The 26,472-nt window shown below is 43.9% G+C and overlaps 1 protein-coding gene across 1 annotated transcript in view; it reads right to left on the reverse strand.

Annotated features, from left to right (window-relative positions):
* The window catches only part of arhgap39 (Rho GTPase activating protein 39), a 112,464-nt gene that overhangs the window by 49,104 nt on the left and 36,888 nt on the right, over window positions 1–26,472 (reverse strand). The window contains exon 2 of the mRNA XM_071486720.1: window positions 1,360–1,794. Coding sequence (XP_071342821.1) covers window positions 1,360–1,794 — 435 coding nt within the window. The remainder of the gene's footprint in view (window positions 1–1,359; window positions 1,795–26,472) is intronic.

The following is a 26,472-nucleotide window of genomic DNA, read 5'->3' on the forward strand; positions in this document are numbered from 1 at the left end:
GAGGTGAGAGGCTCTGAAGGTGACAGAGGAGGGAATTAATGGACAGTGAGGATAAGACAGAGAGAGAGGGAGAGGAACTGACACAGTCTAATCCCTGCTCTTCTTCCGTCTCATTGTTTATTCACCTTGTTTGTTCAGTTTTTATATCACACAGACCTAAATGCTCATAGAGATTAGTGACTGCTGTTTAGGCTTAAGTATCAGTTATGACAGCTGTTATTTCAGGCTTCTGATTGGCTGTTCTGCAGGAAGTAACTTCTCAACCTGCAGATAAACTAATGTACAGGTGTGTTTCTCTGAAGTAACAACATGGTGTTGACTCACTACTTTCCTGACTTCAGGACACAAGATGAAAAGACTCGAGAGGAACTTTTCAGCCTGAAGTGATTCTTTGTTCTTTGGGGGCGGGAACAAGACAACATGAGATTTTACAGTCTTATTTTACAGTGTTTTTCACTTTTTTCTTTTTAGTCTATGGAGCATTATTATTATATGTACGGATTCCTCCTGTGTGTGTGTGTGTGTGTGTGTGTGTGTGTGTGTGTGTGTGTGTGTGTTTTTTTTTGTCTTACTAAACTATTTTTCTGACTTTAAAGACACAGTTCAGGACTAGGGATCTGAATCTGGACTGGATTTTGATTTTAGGTTTTTGAAGACTCCATGTCTCAGATTCTGCCTGAAATGCTGGATCAGGGATTGTTGAGTATGTATGTGAGTCTCTGATACCATGTAATGAATTATTTAAAAAACACAGATTACACAGCAGTTTTCCTGGAAATCAATTCTTCTTCGCTGCTCTAAAACAGTGGCCTACAAAGGAAGTTGAGCTGTGCCTGTAAATGACTGAGAATTATTACATTTTGATGGAGTGTTTCTGTTTCAACTGGCGCAGCTTTCATGGTCACATGATACTACTCAGCCAACCACTGCGGCTTGAGTCAGTGAGTGAGACACACATGAGGTGAGACGAGAGACAGTTGGAGAAGTAAGTGAGGGAATTGGAGGAGCGGGACAGAGATATTTTGGTATCAGATCAATACTCAGTATCAGCCGATATGTTGTGGTATGTTCAGGTATTGAATCAGTATCAGGAAGGAGAAAGGTGATGAGAGCATCTCTACTTTGAACATGGTCAGACTCAGGACTTATGATAAACAGTTAAAATAATGATCAAATCGTCTTCCTCTTTGTCAGACCCTGGCGGCCTACATTAATCTGCCTCAGGGGACGTCCTGGGGCAGGTCATCAGACTCCTCCTCCTCTACATGCACCTGCAGACAGACCTACACATGTTCAGTCTGTGTCTGTGCCCTCTGATGTCTCTTCTTAACTGACTCACCCACAGACCACCAGCCTCACCTGTCGCCCTCCTCTTTGTTGCCCTGTTTTTCTGACAGCTCCTGGTCGAGGGAGGAGGAAGTGCTTCCCTCTCGACTGACCCCGCTGTTCCGTCCCGGGCTATTGTCGGCTGACGCCCTCCCTCCTCCTCCTCCTCCTCCTCCTCCTCCTCCTCCAGGACGGGGGTTGGTGGCATCGGTGTGCTGCTTCAGAGTCTGCAGCTTGGCCAGGGGGATGATGTCACAGCCCTGGGGCCGATGCCACACTGTGCGCTGGGTGGAGGCGTTGTAATAGTAGAAGCGTGAGGTGTTGGGGTCAAACAGTTCCCACCACTGGTTCTCGCCGGTCCGCTTGATCCGAACGCCCTGCGGAGGGTCCCACACGCACTCACCCGTCAGCAGGTTGGCGTACATACGCTCCCGCGTGCGTGGCTCGATGATCTCCACCCACTCCAACCTGCAGGGGAAGAGTTCGGAATGAGACTTTTAGCAAACTGAGTGTATGTGATGTGACTGCTGGAGGTCCACCTCTGACAGCCGCTCACTGAGTCGTGACAGTGACCACTCAGCAGAAAACAAGTGTAACCATGTGAAAAAACAGGAGCACTTTACATTTGACCGGCCAGCATCTTCAGCAGGGACTTCCTAATTACTGGTTCCCACAATCAGCATCCGCAACAGAAAGAGACTCAAAGTGTTGAATGGGAAAAATAAAAATATTGTAACCGTTAACTCTGAGGGACCAAGTGTTACAAGAAACACTGCCGGTGGAGTCTGTGTGTCTGGAACATCTCGACATATGACAGCCCGTCACTGCTGCGGTGTGCACACAGACATTACAGAAAGAAAGCAAACCAGCTTTTAAAATGCCTCCATCCATCACAATGGTAATATAATTAAGGCAACAATGCCATTACGGCAGAGCCCCTGCAAATACCATAATGTGATTATCCTTTTAATCCAACTACATGGATCTATGGGTTGTACTCTGATTTCACTTAGGCTCCTGAAATGCTTTTATTTTACCAGACACACAGCTGCATGTGAGCCACTTCCTGCTTACTTTTTGTACCTGATTTTTTTTTTCTACATTTAATCGTCTTTTCTTTGATTCTGTTGCCTCTGTCTGTTTCAGGAAGTCCCTGTTCAAACACACATTTCCACACATTCCCACAAGAAGCTGCTCAGTATAAGCACAGTCACTGGGTTAAGGCCTTGCTCAAAGGCACCTCAGCTTCACCTTTTCCACCCAGATGTACCCTCGGTGCAGGGGCCAGTGACATCCTTTAGATTTATAACCCAGCAGCTGTACACAGGTCAACCCCAGTCCTTATATCAAAGTGCTCTGTGCTGCACTTAAATCAACTTTACAAATCATATAACACTCACCTAACACGTTCAGTTTATTCATTATTTAGTGCATTAAATTCTATGAAGGCAAATTAATTATTTTTACACCTCAGCCATTGGATACAGCACAAACTAAAATGACTAAAATTACAGTTTGTTGTTTTTACCGGCTCTGTCAGTGTCATTTGTTCAGCCACGGTCCTGGCAGAAGTCTGAGGTTGAATTTCTCTCCCAGTCCGACCGTGGAGCCAGTACTGGTCTGTCTTTACTGAGAGGAGAAGCCTGCAGGGCTCCAGCTGAACTCACAACTGGTTTTCTTCTCCTCCATGTGTAAGATCACTACGGTAGCCTGCTAACATTAGCTCAATATTGATAACTAGCTGTTATCAATATTACAAATGTGTTTGGCAAATGTTGCTATCGCTAACTGGCTAACTGTGAGCACTGCTGTGGAGCGTATCCCACCGCTGCTATCATGGGCTAATGGTTGTGGTTAGATTGTTTTGTAATGGCTCTCGTGTCCGCAGGGTAACTTAATTTAGTTGTTGTTCTTGTGTGTGTCGTTTGGTTCTGGTCTTTGAATTTGAACAGTTAAACGTCCCAGGACACCAGACCCACCAGGTTTGGTTCAGTCAGAGGAGAAAACAAGATAAAGTGCACAGCAGGCTGTTAATGGAGGACAACATCAGCACACTGCACAGGGATTACACAGAGCTAAAATATATTATGAATAATAAAATGGAAACCCACACACTCTGTACAGTCTGCTCCTACATATGTCAGCACACACACACACACACACACACACACACACACACACACACACACACACACACACACACACACACACACACACACACACACACACCTCATCTGTCTTCAGCTCTAATGCAGCAGTATTCTTTAAGGAGGAGGAGGAAGAGGAGGAGGAGGCCTTACTATGACTCACACATTACATAGATACATTCATGTACCAACACACACACACACAGTTAATAAACAATCATTTTCACAGCGTTGTGAGAGCATGCAGCCGCAGGTTTGCTGGCTGTGTGCTGTGGATGGATAAGAGGTCAATCAATAACTGATGAGCAGCAGTGAGTGGGCTGACAACTGCACGGCAGTTCACTGAGAGGCATGCAGCAGCAGAGGAGGAGGAGGAGGAGGATGAGGATGATGCTTCAGCAGCAGTCATTTGACAGGTTTGTGGAAAACAGCCACACTGTTGCACTGGATGACATGTTCCTTCATTACCATCAACACACACTCTAGTTTATTCTGACTCAGTCCTACATACATCTTTCTGCTGCGCCAAATACAGCAGCCAATCCACCACTGAAAACAGTCTCCAGAAAATACACCACATCCTTTTGTTTGAATGATTCAGCCCAAAACTAAACTACACTGAGCAGCTGTTTTAGAAAATTACTCAACCTTATTTAAACATTTAAAACATTTATCTGTCCCATTCTTATGAACGTGATATCTCAGTAACAACCTCACAGAACTTCTTCCACAAATATACACTTCAGGGATGAAGTTATTAAATTTTGGTGGTCAAAGGTCAAAGGTCAAGGCTGTGGTGACCTCACAAAATAGGTTTTGCCCTTGTGGCACCTCAAGACCACCTTGAGGGACTTTGTTTAGATTTGATGCAAACACTTGGAAGCAAAGATGAACTGATCAGAGTCTGGTCTGCAGCTTCTGTTAAATTTTTAGGTGTTGCTTAAGTGAAAATTCAATAAGTGTGATTTATGTTACTGCTTTTCATATTATGCAAATAGCAAAAAATCCAATATGGTGGACTTTTGTGGTCTAAGAGGCTGTTTTGTAGAACACACTGAGCTGAACAGACAGTGTGAGGGGCTTGGCCTTTCCAAAACTGCATTCTCAAACCTTAATTACAGTGACACCGTTCGGCTGATTGGGCTCGTATTTCCTGGGAGCCATGCACAACATTTCCAGTTATCAGGTCTTCAAGGTTTATGTTTCCAGCTCATTCCAGCTCACTGCAATTTGAGCTGCAGCAGAAGACAAATAATACTAATAACAAACCGGAGAAAAACCATAGGGTTCTTAATGACTTAAAAAAAAAAGATGTGTCCTTCAAAAGCCTGGGACTGAACTTATGACCACCATCTTGGTTATCAGCTTTGTTGTCAGTTCCCTTGTGATCCCAAACTCAGCATCACCCAGCAGAGATCGTGTGAATCATCCCTGCTCTTTAAGCTGCAGAGCCTGGCTGAGCACTGGGCAGCCTCAGCTTTTACTGGCTGCTGTGTCTGATTGTGTGTGAGAGAGAAACGGCAGAGAAAGAAGTGGTACATCAGCTGTCAGAGTGGATGCTTGTCAAATGGAGCAGAACAAGCCAGTTAAATAGAAAGATCCACAGCGGAGATAGTAGGATTAATTGGCCATAATTGGTTGATGTGTTGGTGTTCCAAATGACCCAGTTTAGTCGAGCCTGCAGACACAGGCTCTGTTAGCATGCACTCTGAAAGCTGCTAATGTGGACTGAAAACTTGATTATCTAAACTCATGTATTTATATTGGGTAATAAAATGTGATGTTAGCTGCAGTTTAAAATATTCTGCCCTGATTGAAGACGACCCACAACAGAACTGTGTTAGCCTACTTCTTGTTTCAGTCTGTGGTGTCACTGAGGCCAAATATTTATTGGTCAGATACAGTAACTTCCTGGAGTTTTCTCTGAACTGTGAGGTTGCTAGGCAACCAGCGTAGACCATCTATATTAATTTATAGACCCATACAGACTGCTCTACTGATGCTATAATCCCATTAAACTTTGATTTTTTATGTCAATTTAAATCCATCTATTATAATTACAATAACTGATGTGCATTTTAAGAATGATTCTGTAATTGTTGTTGCATGTTACAAACACTCCATCAAATATTTAATCAGAATAACTTTCCTCTATAAACAGACGTGACTGAGAAGTTAACTCTCAGCATAACATATTACCACCAACAAGTCAACGTTGTGCCGTCATTTGAATTAACCTTCCACCTGTTTGCCCCTCTCCCTCCACTGGCCACAAAACTAGACAGAGCAGCAAAAACAACACCGGTGTGAGGAAAACACCAAACTGTGCTGGTTGCAGCATCGATCACTGCTCTGCCTCAAACACAGAGATGATTAATTTGGCTTTTCCTTTAATTTGTCACCCATCTGTATTTCACAACAGTCAAACCTCTTTAAGAAGAACATTTACACTGGTCAAAAGAATCAGCCAGAGGTTTTCCTAACAGACAGTCTGAGCATGCACATGCTAACATGTTGTATTTGGGTGATGCTTGAACACTGAGCTCAGCTTTGACCAAATCAAACCTCCAAGTGATCAATCTGAGGTTGTAAGATGTTGTTAGAGCAGCCACTTCAACCCATGGAGAGCTTCCCAGAGAAACCACTGCAAAAAACACTTCCACTTCCAGTGGAAGCAAGATTTAGTTTTAATTTGACCCACTGTGAGAACTCCACTACAGTAAGAAACATGCAAAACAGGGAAGAGAAACAAAACAGGGTTAAATGTTAATTTAACATGGCAGAATTAAATCCTATCAGGACCGTGGAGAGCACCACTCAGCCAGGCATGAAAAAACCCTTCAACATTTAATAAGAAATAATCTCAAAATGCAACATCAACATAAACATACTACTGTCACAGGAAATAACTGAGCTGTAGACTATTCATAGTCTGACTGAACATCTGGAGCACTGTTGGAAATCCAGGTGTTCTGTCACATGAGTGTGCCCGTCAAAAGAATCCATAAACTCCTGGTGTCTGTAATATGCAGGACATTTGAGCATAATGTACACTTCGACTGCTTTCATTAATGTATGAATGAATTATAAATTCAACAATATAATAATGCTATGTTCAACACTGTGCTGGCACAATTGTTACATGAACTGTGGGTTTAGGGCTACGCCTCCTCAGTCAGTCACAGACGTTGGTGTTTATTGCCTGGTCCTGCTGCTGTGGTCCAGCCACAAAGGTTGGTTTGCACATTTTCTGCAAAAGAACTGTAGTTCTTGTGCCAGAGGCGTCCTCAAACTGACATCACTGCAGCACTGTTGCTGGGAGACGAGCGAGCAGCCAGAGAACACTTTATAAGATTTGAATAGGATGAGGGTCCTGGATGAGGAGAGGGGGACAGTGGGGGAGTGGAGGAGGTGGGGGACAGACAGACCAAGCCTATTCATTAAGTAAGTGTAAAAAACCCTTCATTGTGAAATCATCACACTGTTTACTCTTTAGTCTATAAACCAAACATGATTCAAAAACATACTTGTGCTCAGATTATTCCCCATCATGAAACACATTTATTTTGAATGCCCCCTGTTTATCTTATAGTGTTGTAATAAGAAGCCTCGCTGTCATCTCCTCTGCTTCTCTTTTTATTAAATGCAAACTCAACACTTCCTCCAGTTCATCATCATAATCTACATTTCCACAGATTTATGACACAATCACAGTTGTGTCATACTCTGCAGACACTCTGCTACTCTGAGTTTGGCCCTTATACAGAAACACTGATGTTCTTGTTCACGACGTGATTACATTTGTTCTTCTTCAGTGTTGAGCTACTGTCAGTCAACGCTTCCTGCGGATGTTTTATCTGCCTTCCAGGAGCTAACAGGAGATATCTTTCTCTTTCCAGGCTTTTAATGTGAAACATCTGGAGCTCTAACAACAGGTCAGCGAACCAATCAGAAGAGAGGCTGCTCCAGCTTTATTTAGATTAATTTATTTTATTTCATATTCATTTACATTTATATTTTAATTTTTTCCTGTCCATTGAGTCACATAAACATTAAACCCACTCAAAGATCTTTGGCTGAACCGGAATCAAAGCCTGGTGGTTGTTTCCTCCACCAAGCAGCCAAGTATCAGGAAACATGCTCACAATCTTCTCTTCCTGAGTTACAGTGTTGAATAATGGACAGAGGTGTTTTTGCAGAACATTATGCTGTCACAGTGAAGTTGACCTTTGACCTTTTGGATATAAAAAGTCATCACTTCATTTTATCCTTACAAACAGTTGAGATTGTGTCATAATTAGTGAATGAACTTGTGAGTTATAGTCAAAAATGTGTTTTGTGGGGGTCACAGTGACTGTGACCTTTGACCTTTGTCCACGAAAATCAAATAAGTTCATCCATGAGTCCAATTGAATGTTCTTGCTAAATTTGAAGAAGTTCCCTCAGTGTGTCACTGAGATATCTCATTCACAAGAATGGGATGGACAGACACTCCAGCCCTAAGTGTTGCCATGAAAATAAAACCCACTCAGGAGCCTCTGGATACATGTACACACACATCCACTCACTACTTCATCCTCTGCTCATTCCCTCTGAAATCTCTCTATCAACACACCCAGTGGCATGGGTCTGCCACACACACACACACACACCTGTTCACTACAGCTCAGCAGGAGTTTGCACAGTAGCCTTTGATAGTGAGGATATGAATTAGTTCAGCAGGATACACCAGCTGTTAGCGCCATTAGCTCTGCAGTGAACACACACACACACACACACATACACACACACACACACACATACTAGTACTTCTATCTTTGTGGGGACACTCATTGACATAATGCATTCCCTAGCCCCTTACCCTAACCTTAACCATCACAACTGAGTGCCTAACCCTAACCCTGACCGTAACCTTAACCTAAACCTAAACCTAATTCTAACCATAACTCTAAAACCAAGTCTTAACCCTCAAAATGTGATTTGAAGGTGTATCAAAAAGTGAGGACCGGCCAAAATGTCCTCACTTTACCAAAATGTCCTCACTCTGTTAGTAAAATACTTTTTTTGGTCCTTACTATGTAGCAAGTACAAGTACACACACACACACACACACACACACACACACAGAACACATCATGCAGTACACTCACAGGCACACCCCAACATAATCCTTTACATGCTTCTACTCACACTGATATTCACAGTTGAACTGACCATTGAAATCTGTTCTGAGCAAAGACACTGAGGATCTAATTTTAGCAGATTCTCAGCCTGTTTTAGGAATTAATTATGTAATTATCTGCCCCCCCCCCCACCCCACACACACACACACAGTGAGATCAGGTAGCAGGTACGCTGTAATGTTCCACTAATGCAAGCTGCATTTCCACATGAGAGCTGGACTGACCTGAAACTACAATAATTCACACTGTTCTTCATAAACGTTCTCTGGTTCCAGCTTCTCAGTTGTGAGGGTTCACTGATGTCTTTGTCCAACGGGATGGTACTTTGGGTTTTGGAGTGACGGTCAGACAGAAAAGGCTTCAGAACTAAACAGTAGACTGAGTCATGTTTCCAAACTCTGGTCGGATTGGGAGAGAAATCTGGTCCCTGACCTGGTGCATGTTCAGTACAGTGGATGGTAACTGTACTTTTACAGTGACCACATTGATTGATACAACAGGTTTCTTCTGTGTGTGCAAACACTGAATACATTTATCCTGAAGCAGATGATCAGTTATAATTGTGTGCCTTTAATCAATAACCTTCCATCAGATTTTGCTGTCAAGGTTCATCTTTGACCCAAAATGCCTCCAAGATGGGAGGCAGGGTTTAAGACAGAGATCAACTCACTGTAGAGAAGAATGAATGTCTGCAGGCACTGAACTTTTCCCTGTGATCTTACCTAAACTGCAATGCAGAAAATACCAGAGGCCAGGACAGGAAAGTTCTATTAAATAATATTCAAACAGTCTGCAGCAGCCTAGCGTACAATTATCTGCTGCTCTTTATTCCAGACACTCACTGTGCAAACGATTTGCTCTTGTGCTTTGTCAGAAAGCAACATGAGACGAGCTCCAGCTCTGTGTTGGGAAGACTCAGTCAAACACTTCAGAGACAGTAGTAACAGCCATAGGAATAGACTAACCAAACATGGCAAAATTCTGTTGCCATGGCGCCGCGGAAGCCTGCCTCGGTGTTTTGGTGCGCATTTTTTTGCCTTATTTTCTTTATAAATCCAGTTTTCTGCTTTGGTTTCTGGAGCTCTTTCACCAGAGAAGAGCTCATTAACATCAGAGAAACAACTCCAGTGGATTTTTTTCCTACTTTTCTCGACTCATCTGTGGGATTATTGGACATTTTGGTCAGAGGTGCACTGACCGTTGCTCTCGCAGTGAAACGCCGGAGGAGAGGAAAACGTGCCGGTGCGCTTGCGCATCTCCGCCGGCGCGCACTCCGCACACCTCTCCCAGGTATCTTTCTCTCCAACGTGCGTTCACTGCCCAACAAACTGGATGAACTTCAGCTACTGGTGCAGAAGAACAGAGACTTTTCCTCATCTTCCGTCCTGTGCTTCACGGAGACGTGGCTGTGTGGATCGATTCCGAACTCTGCGCTGGAGCTGGCCGGCTTCCAGCTCTTCAGAGCGGATCGCGACACAGAGCTGTCCGGCAAAACCAAAGGTGGAGGAATCTGCTTTTATGCAAACAGTGGCTGGTGCAAAGACGTGACAGTGATCCTGCAGCACTGTTCTCCTGACCTGGAGACTTTCATCATAAACTGCAGGCCCTTCTACTCCCCCCGTGAGTTCACTTCATTCATCCTGGTCGGTGTTTACATCCCACCACAGGCAAACGTGCAGGAGGCACAGCGGGCGCTCGCAGACCAGATACTGTGTGTGGAGCAGACCAACCCGGACTCCGTAGTTATTGTCCTTGGTGACTTTAACAAAGGTGACCTCAGTCATGAACTGCCCAAATACAGACAGTTTGTTAATTGCCCGACCAGAGAGGGGAACACTCTGGACCAGATCTCTAATATATGAAAAATAAAGAGCAGCATCTCTTCTCTTGTAGCAGAGGTGGGAGACAATCCCCAAATATTGATGACCAACTCCCCACTGCTCTGACTCTTCAAACAGCTGCTGCACCTCTTGTCTGACAGTCTCATCAGCACTACTGCAAAATAGGAAATGAATAACCATTTATTATGCAAATGAAAAGCAATAATCAGCCAGGGAACACTTCTACCGGGTTCAGGGGGAAGATGAGCAACACCGGGCCTTCTGGGGAGGTAACACACACACACACACACACACACACACACACACACACACACACACACACACACACAGTACAACTGCACACGCATGTGCAGCACATTAATATTCTTTCCTGTGGCCATCGTGTGAGGGATGAAAACAAAGGATGGGTGAGGTGCGCTGCTTTCCCCTCAGTTTACAGAGGTAGGTAGAAGAGACAGAGACCACACGAGTCACTTCCTCACTGAGCTCATTCCATCTGAGAGATGGTGTGGCGGTCTGTTCTACGGCTCCAACCTGAGACCCTCCAGTCACCAGACTCTTCCTGGTTATGTTAGTGATAAGTGTCTCCAGGAACAGTCTGGGGAACCCTCTGAGAACTGGTAGAGGTGGATTTCATCCATCTCCACCGCTGCTCGGCTCCATTTGGCTGTTTTGGTTGTGGACAACATCTAATCAGCCCAATATGTGTCAATGGCTCAGTGTAAATGAGGCAACAGATAAGACAACTACTCAAACGTCAAGTCAACACCTCACCTAAGCTGCATGATTTGGGCCCTGAAAAGAACAGGACACCCAGAGAAAACCCCCTCCCACATACACACACACACACACACACACACACACACACACACACACAGGAAGAACATGTCAACTCCACCCAGAAAGGTGATAAACCCGTTCCAGATTCAAACTCACAACCTTTTTGCTCCGAGATAACCACTATGTTGCCTGCAGTCTGAGCTAACAGACAAAAAACACCACACTGAAAACACAGGAGTGGAAAACATGATGCTAGTTCATCCTCAATACACAGCTTATTGTTCTCTGACCCTGGTCACATGACGTCCAGGGACGGCTCTCTAGCGTAGGTCCTTGAGACAGATGTGGAGTCATACTGTCACCTTCCTTGAATTCCAGCGACGGAGGAGCAACGTGAGGAGAAGCCAGGACTCCACACAAGCTGCAATGATCCTTGTCCACCGTGCTTCGTGGTCACACCCATAAATGTATGTATGTGTACGTATGTGTACTGTATATGAGGGATGTGCATGTGATGCATGTGCACGTGTTGTTCCATTTCCTGAACTTGTGATATTTTAAATGTCCATCTGTCAGTTTGATGACCTGCACATCTGTATTTTCTCACAAGATGAACTCTTGAGTTATGGCCAAAGTTTTGTGAAGTTTTTTTGACTACCAAAATCTTATTGGTTCATCTTTGAGTCCAAATGAATGTTTGTGCTAAATTTGAAGAAATAATGGATGGACGGATGGATCCTGAGATATCGCCTTCACATGGATACATGGATGGATGGATGGATGGATGGATGGACAACCCAAAACCATACTTCCTCCAGCTCTGGCTCTCACCAGTTCAGAGGCATGAATATTGAAATTACTTGTGTGTTTTTTTAGATCTTTAGTCCTATGTTCTTACTTTTGTCCAGTGTTTTTATCGGTGTGATGACGCACTGAGCAACATGGTGACATCACTGTGCAACAAGAAACATGAGCAGTCAGACCATCACACAGGTTTTAGACAACCAATAGGATTGGCCAAATTATGTAAACCACTACCTGGTTAGAGGAAGAGCTTCGACCAACTGGTTGACTAGTTGATGAGTTGACTATTTAAACCACCAGTCAATGGTGCAGGCAGTAGTTAATATTATTCATCAGCAGATCAACCAATAATTCTGTTGCCATGGCGCCGCGGATGGCTGCCTCGGTGTTTTGGTGCGCACTTTTTTGCCTTATTTTCTTTATATATGCAGTTTTCTGCCTTGGTTTCCGGAGCTCTTTAACCAGAGAAGAGCTCATTAACATCAAAGCAACAACTCCAGAGGATTTTTTCCACCTTTCTCGACTCACCTGTGGAATTATTGGACATTTTGGTCAAAGGTGCACTGACCGTTGCTCTCGCAGTGAAATGCCGGAGGAGAGGAAAACGTGCCGGTGCGCTTGCGCGTCTCCGCTGGCGTGGACTTCACACACTGCTCCCAGGTATCTTTCTCTCCAAGGTGCGTTCACTGCCCAACAAACTGGATGAACTTCAGCTACTGGTGCAGAAGAACAGAGACTTTTCTTCATCTTCCATTCTGTGTTTCACGAAGACGTGGCTGTGTGGATCGATTCAGGACTCTGCGCTGGAGCTGGCCGGCTTCCAACTCTTCAGAGCGGATCGCAACACAGAGCTGTCCGGCAAAACGAAAGGTGGAGGAATCTGTTTTTATGCTAACAGTGGCTGGTGCAAAGACGTGACAGTGATCCTGCAGCACTGTTCTCCTGACCTGGAGACTTTCATCATAAACTGCAGGCCCTTCTACTCCCCCCGTGAGTTCACTTCATTCATCCTGGTCGGTGTTTACATCCCACCACTGTGTGTGGAGCGGACCAACCCAGACTCCTTAGTTATTGTCCTTGGTGACTTTAACAAAGGTAATCTCAACCACTAACTGCCCAAATACAGACAGTTTGTTAATTGCCCGACCAGAGAGGGGAACACTCTGGACCACTGTTACACCACAATCAGTGGTGCTTATCACGCCGTCCCCCGGGCTGCACTGGGCCACTCTGACCATGTCATGGTCCACCTGATTCCCACATACAGGCAGAAACTAAAACTGTGTAAACCTGTTGTGAGGAAATCGAAGCAGTGGAGCAGTGAAGCCATAGAGGATCTGTGGGCATGTTTGGACTGCACTAACTGGGAAGTGTTCAGGACTGCTTCCAACAGTCTGGATGAGTTCACAGAGGCTGTGACGTCATACATCAGCTTCTGTGAGGTCTGCTGTATCCCATCACGTACCAAGGTGAGTTATAACAATGACAAACCCTGGTTCACAGCTAAGCTCAGTCAGCTCAGGAGGCAAAAGGAGGAAGCTTTCAGGAGTGGGGACAGGGACAGGTTTAAAGAGTCCAAGTACAGGTTTAGCAAGGCGGTGAGAGAAGCTAAACAACTGTACTCTGAGAAACTTCAGCTCCAGTTCTCAGCCAATGACTCTGCTTCTGTCTGGAAAGGGCTCAGACAGATCACTAACTACAAACCTAAACCCCCCACTCCATTAACGACTTCCGTCTGGCCAATGATCTGAATGAGTTCTACTGCCGCTTTGAAAGACAATGGGACAGGCCTGACACCAACCCCCGCGAGTCCAGCCACCACCTCCAGACCACCAGCTTCTCCTCCCCAACTTTAGCAGGGACCCTGGCACCTCAACAACTAGCCACATCAGAACCCCCCTCCTCCCGTACCAAAGCAACGTCTCTCTCTATCCTGGAGAGAGATGTCAACAGGCTTTTTAAGAAGCAGAACCCCCACAAAGCAGCTGGTCCTGACTCTGTCTCTCCATCATCCCTGAAGCACTGTGCTGATCAGCTGTCTCCGGTGTTCACGGACATCTTCAACACCTCACTGGAGACCTGCCATGTGCCAGCCTGCTTCAAATCCTCCACCATCATCCCTGTCCCCAAAAAACCAAGGCCCACAGGACTAAATGACTACAGACCCATTGCCCTGACCTCTGTGGTCATGAAATCATTTGAGCGCCTTGTCCTGTCCCACCTCAAATCCATCACTGACCCACTCCTGGACCCCCTGCAGTTCGCTTACAGAGCCAACAGGTCTGTAGATGACGCCGTCAACATGGCTCTACTGCAGGACAAGCTCTCCCAGCTGAGAGTGCCTGACTCCACCTGCAGATGGATCACCTGACAGGAGGCAGCACGTGAAGCTAGGAAAGCACGTGTCTGACTCCCAGACCATCAGCACTGGATCCCCACAAGGCTGCGTTCTTTCTCCTCTGCTCTTCTCCCTGTACACCAACACCTGCACCTCCAGCCATCAGTCTGTCAAGCTCCTGAAGTTTGCAGACGACACCACTCTCATTGGACTCATCTCTGATGGCGATGAGTCTGCCTACAGGTGGGAGACTGAGCGTCTGGTGACCTGGTGCAGGCAGAACAACCTAGAGCTAAACGCTCTGAAGACAGTGGAAATGATAGTGGACTTCAGGAAGAGCCCAGCCCCACCCACCCCCATCTCCCTGTGTGACTCCCCCGTGGCTACCGTGGAGCATTTTCGCTTCTTGGGAACCACCATTACACAGGATCTCAAATGGGAGCTAAACATCAGCTCCCTCATCAAAAAAGCTCAGCAGAGGATGTATTTCCTGAGGCAGTTGAAGAAGTTCAACCTGCCAAGGACTATGATGGTGAACTTCTACACCTCCATCATTGAGTCCATCCTCACCTCCTCTATCACCATCTGGTATGCTGCTGCCACGGAGAGGGACAATAACAGACTGCAGCGTATCATCCACTCTGCTGAGAAGGTGATTGGCTGCAATCTTCCGTCCCTCCAGGACCTGTACACCTCAAGGACTCTGAGGCATGCAGGGAAGATTGTAGCTGACTCCTCCCACCCTGGACACAAACTCTTTGTGACACTCCCCTCTGGCAGGAGGCTGCGGTCCTTCAGGACCAAAACCTCTCGCAACAAAAATAGCTTCTTCCCATCTGCTATTAGCCTTATCAACAAGGCTAGAGAGCCCCACTGTTGCTGATCAATTGCACCAATCACCAGACAAAATTCCTTGTATGTGAAAACATACTTGGCAATAAAACTGATTCTGATTCTGATTCCTCCCTCCAGACTGGTCACATGGACATGACATCACTTAAATCTATGATCACAGCAGCACAGAGCTGTTTCCATGGTGTGTTCAAGTACCTGTAACTACACTGTCCCACATGAGAAGCTCTGCTAAAAAGCTAAAAAGGGGGCAGCTCCCCTCAGTCTACTGCTATTTGGAAAGACATGACAAGTAGTGGTGAAGCCTTAGGTGGAGGAAACTGCAGTGGGTGTAGTACTGAATGTAAGTACAGTAGGTCAGACCTGAAGCAGGAAGTAGGTCTGTAACCTGTGATGGACGGTTTGTTTCCTCCTCCAACATGTCACAGGCACGTTTCAGTGACACACCTGTCACTCACAATAATCTAAATTAAATTCTCAAACACTTCAGTTAAATCTTATTCTCTCCCACTGTCAGTAATAGTTTCAGACTCTGTGTGAGACTTCCAGTAAATCCGCTTCCCTGATAAGATTTCCTTCACTCTATCTGATTATCCATGGACTCTGCTGGAAGCTCCAGTTCCTCATCTCATCTGCTGCCAACACAGACACCAGAGAACACTGGAGTCACTCTGACACACTGACACATCAGGGTGTTACAGCCAGCTGCTAATAACATACAAACATGACACAGCACAACACTGTCACATAACTCCAGCCTGCCAAGACATTAAACATTTGCTTTTTCACTTTTTCACATGATAAGACGTTCGCTGTACGAAACAGAAGGAGACAGAAATGACGGCGTGCACAGAGACATGTGATCGTGATCTGACTCTGTAGAAACCAGAGGCACATTTTACTGTCAGCTCCAGTCCAGTCATATCTAGAGACAGTCCAGACGTGACAGGCACAGTCGCCTCTGCATCAAGATAGACGGAGATGATCTGACCGTCAGGGTGTGGAAACTGACCCCGGTCTCATCTGAATACTCACAATGAACTCCACAAACACGTCTGGCCCTAATGAAGGTGAGAGTGCTGCTCTGTCTCCTGGGACTCTGCAGAGTTCAGAGTGGGCTAGGCCCAGCTCATTACAGCTACAGTGTGTGATTAACTGCTGAGCTGGTGCTGCTGGTGGGTCGTGGGTAGAGAAGCTGGTTGGTCTCAGCCTCCAAGCGTATTTGAGAATATGTCAGAAATTATCCTCAATAAAAATGTAGTTCTCTTCATTTCTAGCTTGTTCATACCAACTCTGTGTTAACTCTGAACTCTGTAAGCCTGTGTAAACACACTGGCTGTGGAGGATTCTAGGGCTGAGCTCTGACTGGAGAATATGAGGTCTTCTCTCATTCCGACCTGGTTTTCATTCAGATCCAGGTTTGTGGCCCATTCTTATTTCAGTACCTAGTCAATTATTGATGCATGGTACAACATTATGGTAAATTTTTGGCCAAATCTACCGAATCGGATATCCGAGACTGATCGGCTAATCACGCTGAAAACCTTTTCCAATCAATCAGTGCATCTCTACCAGTGAATCTCTCATTTTTCTACAAACAAAAACCATCTAAATATTCTGAAATATTACTTTACTTTAAAACCCCTCTGATGAAAAACCAGTGTTTCATCTCATTAACGTCCACATGTTTTTAGAAAATACAGACATATGATGAGTGAAATAATCAGTCAACACCATGACTGAGTGTTTCCACCTTGAACTGCAGTGAACCAATGACAGTCTCATAAAAACAGATTCAGGGGTTTTCCAGTTTACCAGCGGCTAAGATGGCAGCCTAAGAGAGAATCTCTCCCAACTACTAGGATTTAAGTGCCCATTAACTCGATGAACTCGATTTAAAACTGACGGAAAAGCATGGTTAAGGGCAAGACTCCAGTGCGAGACAGGCAGACTTGGGAATTTTGCACAGAACACCGAGACACACGGAAAACAGACCCTAACCCTAACAAAAGACGAAGCTAACATGGAGGCTAACCTGAAAACCATTCTCGCTGAGATAAAAGAAGACAATAAGCAACAACTCCAGGAAATTAAAGAAGAGATCGGCAAAACCAAAAAGAGACTCGACGACGTAGAAGACTGTGTTTCAAACACAGAGGAGAGAATGCAGTCACTAGAAGAAGTGACGGAGGAGCTGATAAAACTCCAAGCACACCTGGAAGAAAGACAGGACGACCAGGAGGGAAGATCCAGACGAAACAACATCGGAGTCTATTCCATCCCGGAGGGGTCAGAGAACGAGTCCTCATCAATGATAGAGTTTATCGGAAAACTGCTGAAACATGGCTTGTCTCTGACAGAAGACGTGGATCTTCATATTGAACGGGCACACCGGGCACTTGGACCTGTACCGAGAGAAGGAGCACCCCTGAGATCCATAATTATCAAGTTTCTGACCTACAAGACAAAAGAGAAAATTCTACGAACAGCGTGGCAGAATAAGGGCTTCATGTGGAAAAATAAACACATTAATCTGGACAATGATTACGCCCCGAGTATGTTGAAGAAAAGACAACAGTACATGGAAGCTAAGAGGGTTCTGAAGGAAAAAGGGATCCGCTTTCAGACACCCTTCCCGGCCAGACTTAGAGTTTTTTACGCGGAAGGGAGGCGCACCTACAACACAGCCGAGGAAGCAACGAAGGAAATGGCAGAGAAAGGGCTGCCGGTCACGGTGCTGAAACCACCCAAGACGCTGCTCGAGCGGATCCGGAGGCTGTCATGGTCGGTGAGCGGCAGACGGGAACGTACACAGACGCATACATGCCGGGGACCAACAGTCAAAGACAAGCTCCAGAGATTCACCTGGGATCCGGAGCAGAGAGGTCAAGATACGGCCAAGTAGAAAATGATCACGCAAGTATTGTTTAAAAAGAATTCGATTAGATTTGGACGTCACTGAAGACTTTATTCAGTTTTCAAAGAGCCTTATTTAGGATGATTAATATGTCAGGGGCACTCTTGTGGATGAGATTCTGGCTGAATCCATTACAAATGAGGGCCCTCTTGCAGAAGAGAGGCTTTCCCTCTCCAGGGCCGCGCTTAAACACCTCACACAGGGTTTTTCTTTTAACCCCACCTTTGGAAACCCTAACGAAGGTTCTCAGTTTATAAGAGTTCAAAACCTCATTGGATGTTGTTCTGTTCATGTGTTTGCTGCAGTTCAAAGCAGAAATAGAGATGTCACACAAACTCCATCTATAAACTGGAAAACAAATCTTAGTAATGGTACTGGCAAGTAATACGTTGAAAGTGGTCTCCTTCAATGTAAATGGATTACTTAATCCTATTAAGAGAGGCAAGATACTGTCAAAGCTGAGGAGGGAGGGTGCTCAGGTAGCATTCCTTCAGGAAACGCATTTATCTGAAACTGAACATGCAAAACTGAGATGAGGAGGCTTCAGACATGTATTTTATTCATCCTATAAGTCAGGACATAGAAGAGGGTCTGCCATTCTTATTTCAAATCAAGTCCAATATGAACACATTTCAGAGAATAAAGACAAGGAAGGCCAATATGTAATGATAACGGGAAGGATCGAAGGGCTGATGGTAACTTTCTTTAGCATATATGCTCCTCCTGGGAGTGATTGGACCTTTTATAAAAAAATATTTGATATGACGTCTGCTGAAGCTCAGGGTGTGCTTATATGTGGAGGAGATATGAATATAAGATTATCAAAAATGGAATCTTCCACCTCCAATTTAGGACATGATTAATAAAATAAACTCAATGATGACAGAAATTGGCATAGTAGACGTTTGGAGAGAGTTTAATCCAACAGGCCGTGACTACACTTACTTCTCTGCACCTCAATCTACTTATTCAAGGATTGACTATTTCTTTGCATTTAAAAGAGAACGATTGAGAATTCAGTCATGTGATATTGGAACAATTGATGGGTCTGATAACGCGCCAATAGTTATGACAGTTGATATTGGTAATAACTTAAAGTCTAGACTATGGAAATTGAACTCAAGTTCATTGAATAACCCCCAGGTAAAAGAAGGGTTAGAAAAGGCAATAAATACATATTTTAAAGAAAACAATAATGGTGAAGTGTCTCCTCCTATTGTGTGGGATGCATTTAAGGCAGTCCTGAGGGGGAAAATAATTTAAATTTCCTCATCACTAAAAAAACATAGACAGGAGAGGCTCAATTCCCTATACACCAAACTTAAAGAATTACAAAAAGACCATCAAGCTAAACCAGGGACCAAAGAAGTATTAATTAAAATTAAACAACTGCAAAACGAGATAGATGACATAACCACAGAAGCGGTTAAAAAGAAACGTATTTCTAAAACAGGGGTACTATGAGGCAGGTAGCAAGGCAATTAAATTGTTATCATATAAACTGAGGAAACAACAGGCAGATGCCACTATTAATAAGATAAGATGCCCTCAAACTAAGAAAATACAGCATAGATCAGAACAAATTCAACAAAGTTTTGAAAATTACTGTAGGGAATTATATTCACAACCAAAACTAGATAATGGAGACGAGATGAAGAATTTTCTCGAATTCCTAAATCTTCCCACAATCACACAAGAACAAAATAAGGTCTTAATTACGGATATCACTGAAATAGAAGTCAAAGCAGCAATATCAAGACTCAAACCACATAAAAGCCCAGGTTCGGACGGCTTCACAGCCGAATGGTATAAGTCTTTCAAGGAACAGTTGATTCCAAAACTGTGTCAGATATGTAATGGAGCACTTAAAAAGGGAGAGATCCCCCCCTCATGGAAGCAAGCTATAATCTTGGTAATACCAAAGGAAGGCAAAGATTCATTAGATTGTAAACAATATCGACCAATCTCAGTGATAAATCTAAATTACAAAATTTATATGTCGATATTTGCTAGGAGAGTTGAAAAAATTTTGCCATCTCTTATCCATTTAGACCAGACTGGATTTATCCATGAGAGACAGACCCAAGACAGCCTGAGGAGGATGCTACATATTATGTGGCATATCCAGCAAAACAAAACACAAGCTATGTTAATGGGATTGGCTGCAGAGAAGGCGTTTGATTCAGTAAGACTGACTTTTTTGTATAAGGTGTTAGATAAATTTGGATTTCACTATACTCTGATAGAAGCAAGGCTGTTTATAATAACCCAACAGCAAGAATTAAAATAAATGGCAGCCTCTCAAATTCTTTTGTTTGTTCCTGTAGGCAGGGTTGCTCCTGTTCACCACTTCTTTTTGCCCTTTTTATAGAACCCCTCAGTCAATACATTAGGCAAAACAAGCAAATCAAGGGTATAAATATAGCAGGACAGGAACACAAAATATCCTTGTTCGCAGATGACGTGTTAATATTCTTATGCCAACCATTAACATCCCTAACAACTTTAATGTCATCATTAGATATGTTCGGTAGATTATCAGGCTATAAGATAAATATTGAGAAAACTCAAGCTATGACCTTTAATTTTAACCTACCAGATGATTTGGTAACTAAATACAGCCTGAGTTGTAACAAAAAATCAATGAAGTATCTGGGAATTAATCTTACTCAAGACATTACAAAATTATTCGAAGCCTACTATATTCCTCTCAACCTTAAAATTAAGTCTGACATCTCCAGATGGAATCACTTTCCTTTTCTCAGTCTAACTTCAAGGATTGAATCAGTCAAAATGGTGATTTTGCCCTGCCTGTTGTATCTTTTCCAATCGCTGCCAATTGAAATAAGTGATCGACAGTTCATTGAATGGCAGAAATTAATTTCTTGATAATATCTGGATGGGTAAAAAACCAAGCAGTATTTCCCACAGACCAGGTAGCAATTTGTGGTGCTCCACTGACACCGTTGGGGGAATCGAGTGTCACAGTGTCATGGCGGTGGGTGGAGTCAGTCATTGTATGCAGAGTGTATGCAGCGGGCGGCGTTCAACACTTTCTGAAGCTGCCATATGAAAAAACTGTATCTATTGTTCTTCAGAGTCACCTGCTGAGACCATTATAAAGCTACAGCATTTGGAATTATTCAGCTCAATCTTACTTCTTTAAAAGTAAGTTCTTTAAGAGAAGACAACTAAAAACATTTTTACCAGAGCCCTGCCTGGTTTCATTTCTCACCCCAACTAGTTTCAATCTTTAGATTCTGTGACAGGAATAATTTGCACAAAACAACTTCAGCTGGAGGTTTTTATTTCAAATAATTAACTTAAGACATACCTCAACCAATAACCTGTTCTTAGTTTTTGGGTCAAATAAAATAATGTAACAATAAAATATTAACACTGTTGGGATCGCAAGCCATGAGTTCTGAGAACAACAATGGAGAGGCCTACAAGCCACTCCAAGGCCTGAGTGTCAAACCATGCATCCTGAAGGGAACAATAGAGAGGCCCGCGTGCTTCTCCTGAAGCCTGACTCGAGCCATGCCTCGTGGGGAGAACAAAGGAGTGAACTACATTTCCCTCCAGGCTATGGGCCAAAACCACCCCCACAATTCACACATAGGTGTAAAATTGGAGTTTGAAAGAAAACTCGGCAAAGGCATTGGCCGAGGCCAGGCACTCCCAGCAGGGATCCCCGGTGACGTCACTCAGGTAATAAAAGCTGCGCTGCGACCCTCCTCCTGCACTTAATTCCCGTGCACCAGTTACAGTAGAGAGCTCCTCCAGCTCTCTCCGCGACTCGGCTGCTGAAAGGGAGCAATCTGCAAACATCCGACCTTTTTCCAGAACTTCTTCAAGCCCAGGTCACAGTCTTCAACTCGCAGGCCGAGCGCACAGACTGCTGTGTTTCTCTTCTTCTCGGATCCGACGTAGATCGCTGTGCAATCAGCTGATTTCACGTCCTGTGAGGACGAGCGCCGACTTTGTTAAAGACAAACAAAGTTCACCGTCCCTCATCTGTGATCTTCCCGCTGCCGCCGAGGAACTCATCACAGTCATCGCCAGGAGAGCGAGACACGACCCGCCGAGCTCCGGCCGAGGACCGAGCTGTGGAGACCCAGAGACTTTCTGTTCTAACTCCGAAGGATCGGAGCAGCTCACAGTAAGAGGCTGATGTCTGGGCAGAGACACAGTTAGTGTAGCGTGTTGTATTGGTGCTATCTGACTTATAAGTGCTGCATATCCTGTTGTTTAGATCGTTCACTGTGATCAGCTTAATAAGCCAAATATCACTAGTTAAAGGACCAATATCCGACCAGACGAGCTCGGTTCTCTGGCTCCGTTATTGTGTAGTGATGTTGTGGTGATTATTAACTGTGGTGACGATCTCTTGTGGACTCTTTCCTCTCTTCACCTCTATTCTCCCTCTTTCCTCCCAATCACGCACCTCATCCACATCTCTCACATTCAGGCCCCAGAGTGTGATCGCGTCATACACGTAAGGCTCAAGGTCCCTCCCTTTGTTCTCGTGTTCACGCCATTCACACTCTGCGGCCAGCCGCCATCTTGGCTCTAGCGAGTACCTCACTCTGCCGCCATCTTGGTTCCTACTGACACGTCACTCACGTGACCTCGTCACATCCTCTCTCTCTCTCTCTCTCTCTCTCTCTCTCTCTCTCTCTCACACACACACACACACACACACGGTTGTACATATGTGTTTTGCCTGTAATCATCTAGTTAGTAACCAATGTTTGTTTTAGTTATAGTTGAATTATAATCGGTTTAATATTAAGTGATGTTATGTTGAATAATTATTACTCTTATTAATAAATCCCGTTATAATTTAACTAGTCGTTGTCAGTGATTATTGTGACTATATTTGTGATAACAGCTGGATTCACAACAGTCAGTGCTCGAATTTATCCTTCAATTAACCTTCTGAGACTGTATTTTGAGCCATCAATTTGGTCATTGGTCCCTGGTGACAGGGTGGTGCCCCGAGGTTACTACTTGTAGTAAACATTTATATATATATTGGTGATTATCACTGATAATCATTAATATGATAAGCCAATAACCAAATTGCTCCTACCTGTGCCCCAACAACACAAATAAAATAAAGAAACTACCTATGGTACAAAGCCTGATTCAGATTCTTTTCATGTTCTTATACTGTAGCCTATTTGGTGCAAAGCTTGCATGCCCTATCAGAACACCTAATTTTTCTTGGCTTCCTGAAAAAAAACTCAAGTGCTCTCTCATAAGGGACCTCCTTGGGTTCGGGCCCATTTATGGAAAGTCTTAAGCAGGCTGCCAGGTGTTCCCCTTGAAGCCTGTTCCTGAGATCTGTTTTTATCTGGAGATAAAATGAAATATAACTTATTATTAATATAACACTCCAATGTGCTTACCCTATTCATCGCTGAGAAATCCCGCTTGCAATTCACAGACGCGTGTGCGTGTGCCTGTGTCTGTGTGTGTCCGTGTGTGTCCAAGAATGACAGAGAAAGAGCGCTATGCGGAGATGAATGAACGGAATGATATTACATTGAGAGCATAGATGAGAGGGAAAACAACAACAACGGAAAAAAAACCCAAAAAAAAACCCAGAATCATTCTGTGGCGGTTGGTCTCCCTTCTGTGGCAGTGCGCCACAGAATGGTCTATGTATGGGAAACACTGCCAAGGGTAAAATTTAAAGTAATGCAACTATCAAAAGACAAGGGAGGAATGGCGCTGCCTAATTTAAAAGATTACTACTATGCGGCTCAGATAAGAACCCTGGGGTATCTCTGTGACTCGCAGTTCACGGCCAGGTGGAAGGAAATAGAAGAGGGAGGCTCTGTAGGTCCACCCTTACAGGCAGTAATGTCAGACAGAAAACTTATAGACAGTCTTGCAAATAAGAATAACCCCTGGATAAAAGTAACACTAAAAACCTGGCACAAGGTAGTTAGGAAATACAACTTAAAGGGTGCAGAAAACATATTACGTTGGTGCGCTTATAACATGGATTTTATTCCAAATAGGACAGACAATAGATTTAAACTGTGGACAGAAAGGGGCCTTACGGCTTACTGTTGCTTTATACACAATGGGTCTGTGGAGGGTTTTGACGATCTCAAAAGGGAGTATGATTTAGAGAGGCAGGATTTTTTCAGATAACTCCAAGTAAGGAATCAATTAAATACAATTTTGACAGAGGACCAGAGTAGTGATATCCTGAAGGTTTTTGTTTCAATTTATAAATCTGGGAGTGGAAAGAAATTAATATCTAGATTATACAAAGGTCTCCAAGACTCCCCGAATTCGAACAGCCTGCATATTAAATGTAAATGGGAAAGGGAGGGAGATTTGGTCATATCTGGGGATGAATGGGAAAACATTTGTAAATTACAATGGAAAACCACAACTTCACACAACTGGCGAGAGTTTGGATGGAAAAACATTGTGAGATTTTTTATAACACCTGCTCAGAAGAGACACCAAGGTAATGGAACAAGTTGTTGGAGGGTGTGTGGTGCAGATGTGGCCAACCATTAATCTATTTTGGGATTGTCCAAAACTTTCATCTTTCTGGCATGACATCCTTGATTGTCTGGAATATATGTTTCAAATGACTATACAATTTGATGTCTGCTCAATGTATTTTTGTACCACAGTAATACATATGCAATCAATAGCAGACAAATATCTAATGAAGATATTATTGATTGGAGCAAAGAAAGCTATAACAAGGAAATGGCTACAACCCAACACACCGATACTGGAAGACTGGCAAAGGGACTGTTCACGAAATCTACATCATGGAGAGACTCACATTCGCTCTAAAATTGCAGTCTGAGAAGTTTAAGAGTTGGTGGTCAAAATGGATCAAATATATAAGATCACGGAGACCTGAACTGCTTTAAGTATCTCTATTACATGGCTTGAAGTACCAGTCTGCTAATCTTGATGGAAAAATGAGTAAATGTGACTTTCTTTGTTCAATTGTTCCTATTTTATACATGGTAAAATGAAAGGGAGAGTAATAGCTTGGAGAGTTAGTACAATTGTCCAAACACATGTTTTTGTTTAGCTCTGTATGTGTGTAATGGTGCTGAAATGACTTTCTATGTTGCTCCCTGATGAAAAAACAAAAACAAAAAACAGATTCAGACAGTCAGGGATTCATGCGTCATAGAACCTTAGGAACCAATCCTGTCAACTTGTGTGGACGGGGGGCGGGGCTAAATACACCTGAAACCTTGTCAGTACAGAGAGCCAGAGTTAGCACTAGCACAACCACTAACGCTGTGTCAGCCACTGCCAGTTACAAGCTTACAACATAAACTAATAAAAGATGCTAACTATGCTAACTGTTCTGATCCGTCTGCTAGTCTCTGATTCTGGTCTCAACAGACTCCTCATCTGAGTCTGGGTCTGACTGAGGCTCAAACATGAGGCTGAGTCTCTCTGATGTTTCCTCCTCTAACCATCTTCATCCTCTCTGCTCTTTCACCTGGACACCTGGAGCCAACGGGTGGTGGGCGGGGCCAAGGCCTGATCCAGGTTTCTCAGTCAGGAAGTCAGAGTAGATGAGCTTCAGACTAATTTTCTATTTTTTTTTTTTTCACTTTTTATGTTTGAAAATCATGTTAAACAAAATATTAATTGTAGCAGAGGACATTTAGAGTTTAAACAGAACAGGAACTGAATTACAGTGTTGATATAATGCCTAGAGGTATTTTTGCAGGACGTTATGACATCACAGTAAAGTTGACCCTTTGACCTCTTGGATATAAAATGTCATCACCTCATCATTTTAATCCTTTAACACCGGAGCCTCGAAATGCCCGCCTGGTGAAATTACCGTAATGACACCTATATGCCTGAAGCGCAAGGTCTTAGCTTTCAGAAACCGTTGGTTTTTTCCGATTGCTCAAACCATGACAGAGTTACGGTAATCCAAAGTATGCCTGCGCAAATGTGTCGTCGACGACACACTCGTTTTTAAAGGGTTAACCTGTTACACAGCTGTGTTAAATCGTGTCATAATTAGTGTATCAATTCATGAGTTATGGCCAAAAATATATATTTGGGGACCTTTGACCTTTGACCACCAAATTCTAATCAGATCACCCTTGAGACTGTGTGAACGTTTGCGCCCTCACATCGTTCCTGAGACATTGTGTTTTACAAGAACGGGACAGTGCGACAACGTAAACCCTCTGGTCACACACACACTCTGGTCACATTAACCCAAAATAAGATGTGACACCTCCAGACCTTCAGCTCAGTG

The sequence above is a fragment of the Trachinotus anak genome, unplaced genomic scaffold (genome assembly GCF_046630095.1).
Source record: "Trachinotus anak isolate AG129_WGS33_773 ecotype Australia unplaced genomic scaffold, CSIRO_AGI_Tana_v1 ptg000010l, whole genome shotgun sequence".
Classification (NCBI taxonomy): Eukaryota; Metazoa; Chordata; class Actinopteri; order Carangiformes; family Carangidae; genus Trachinotus; species Trachinotus anak.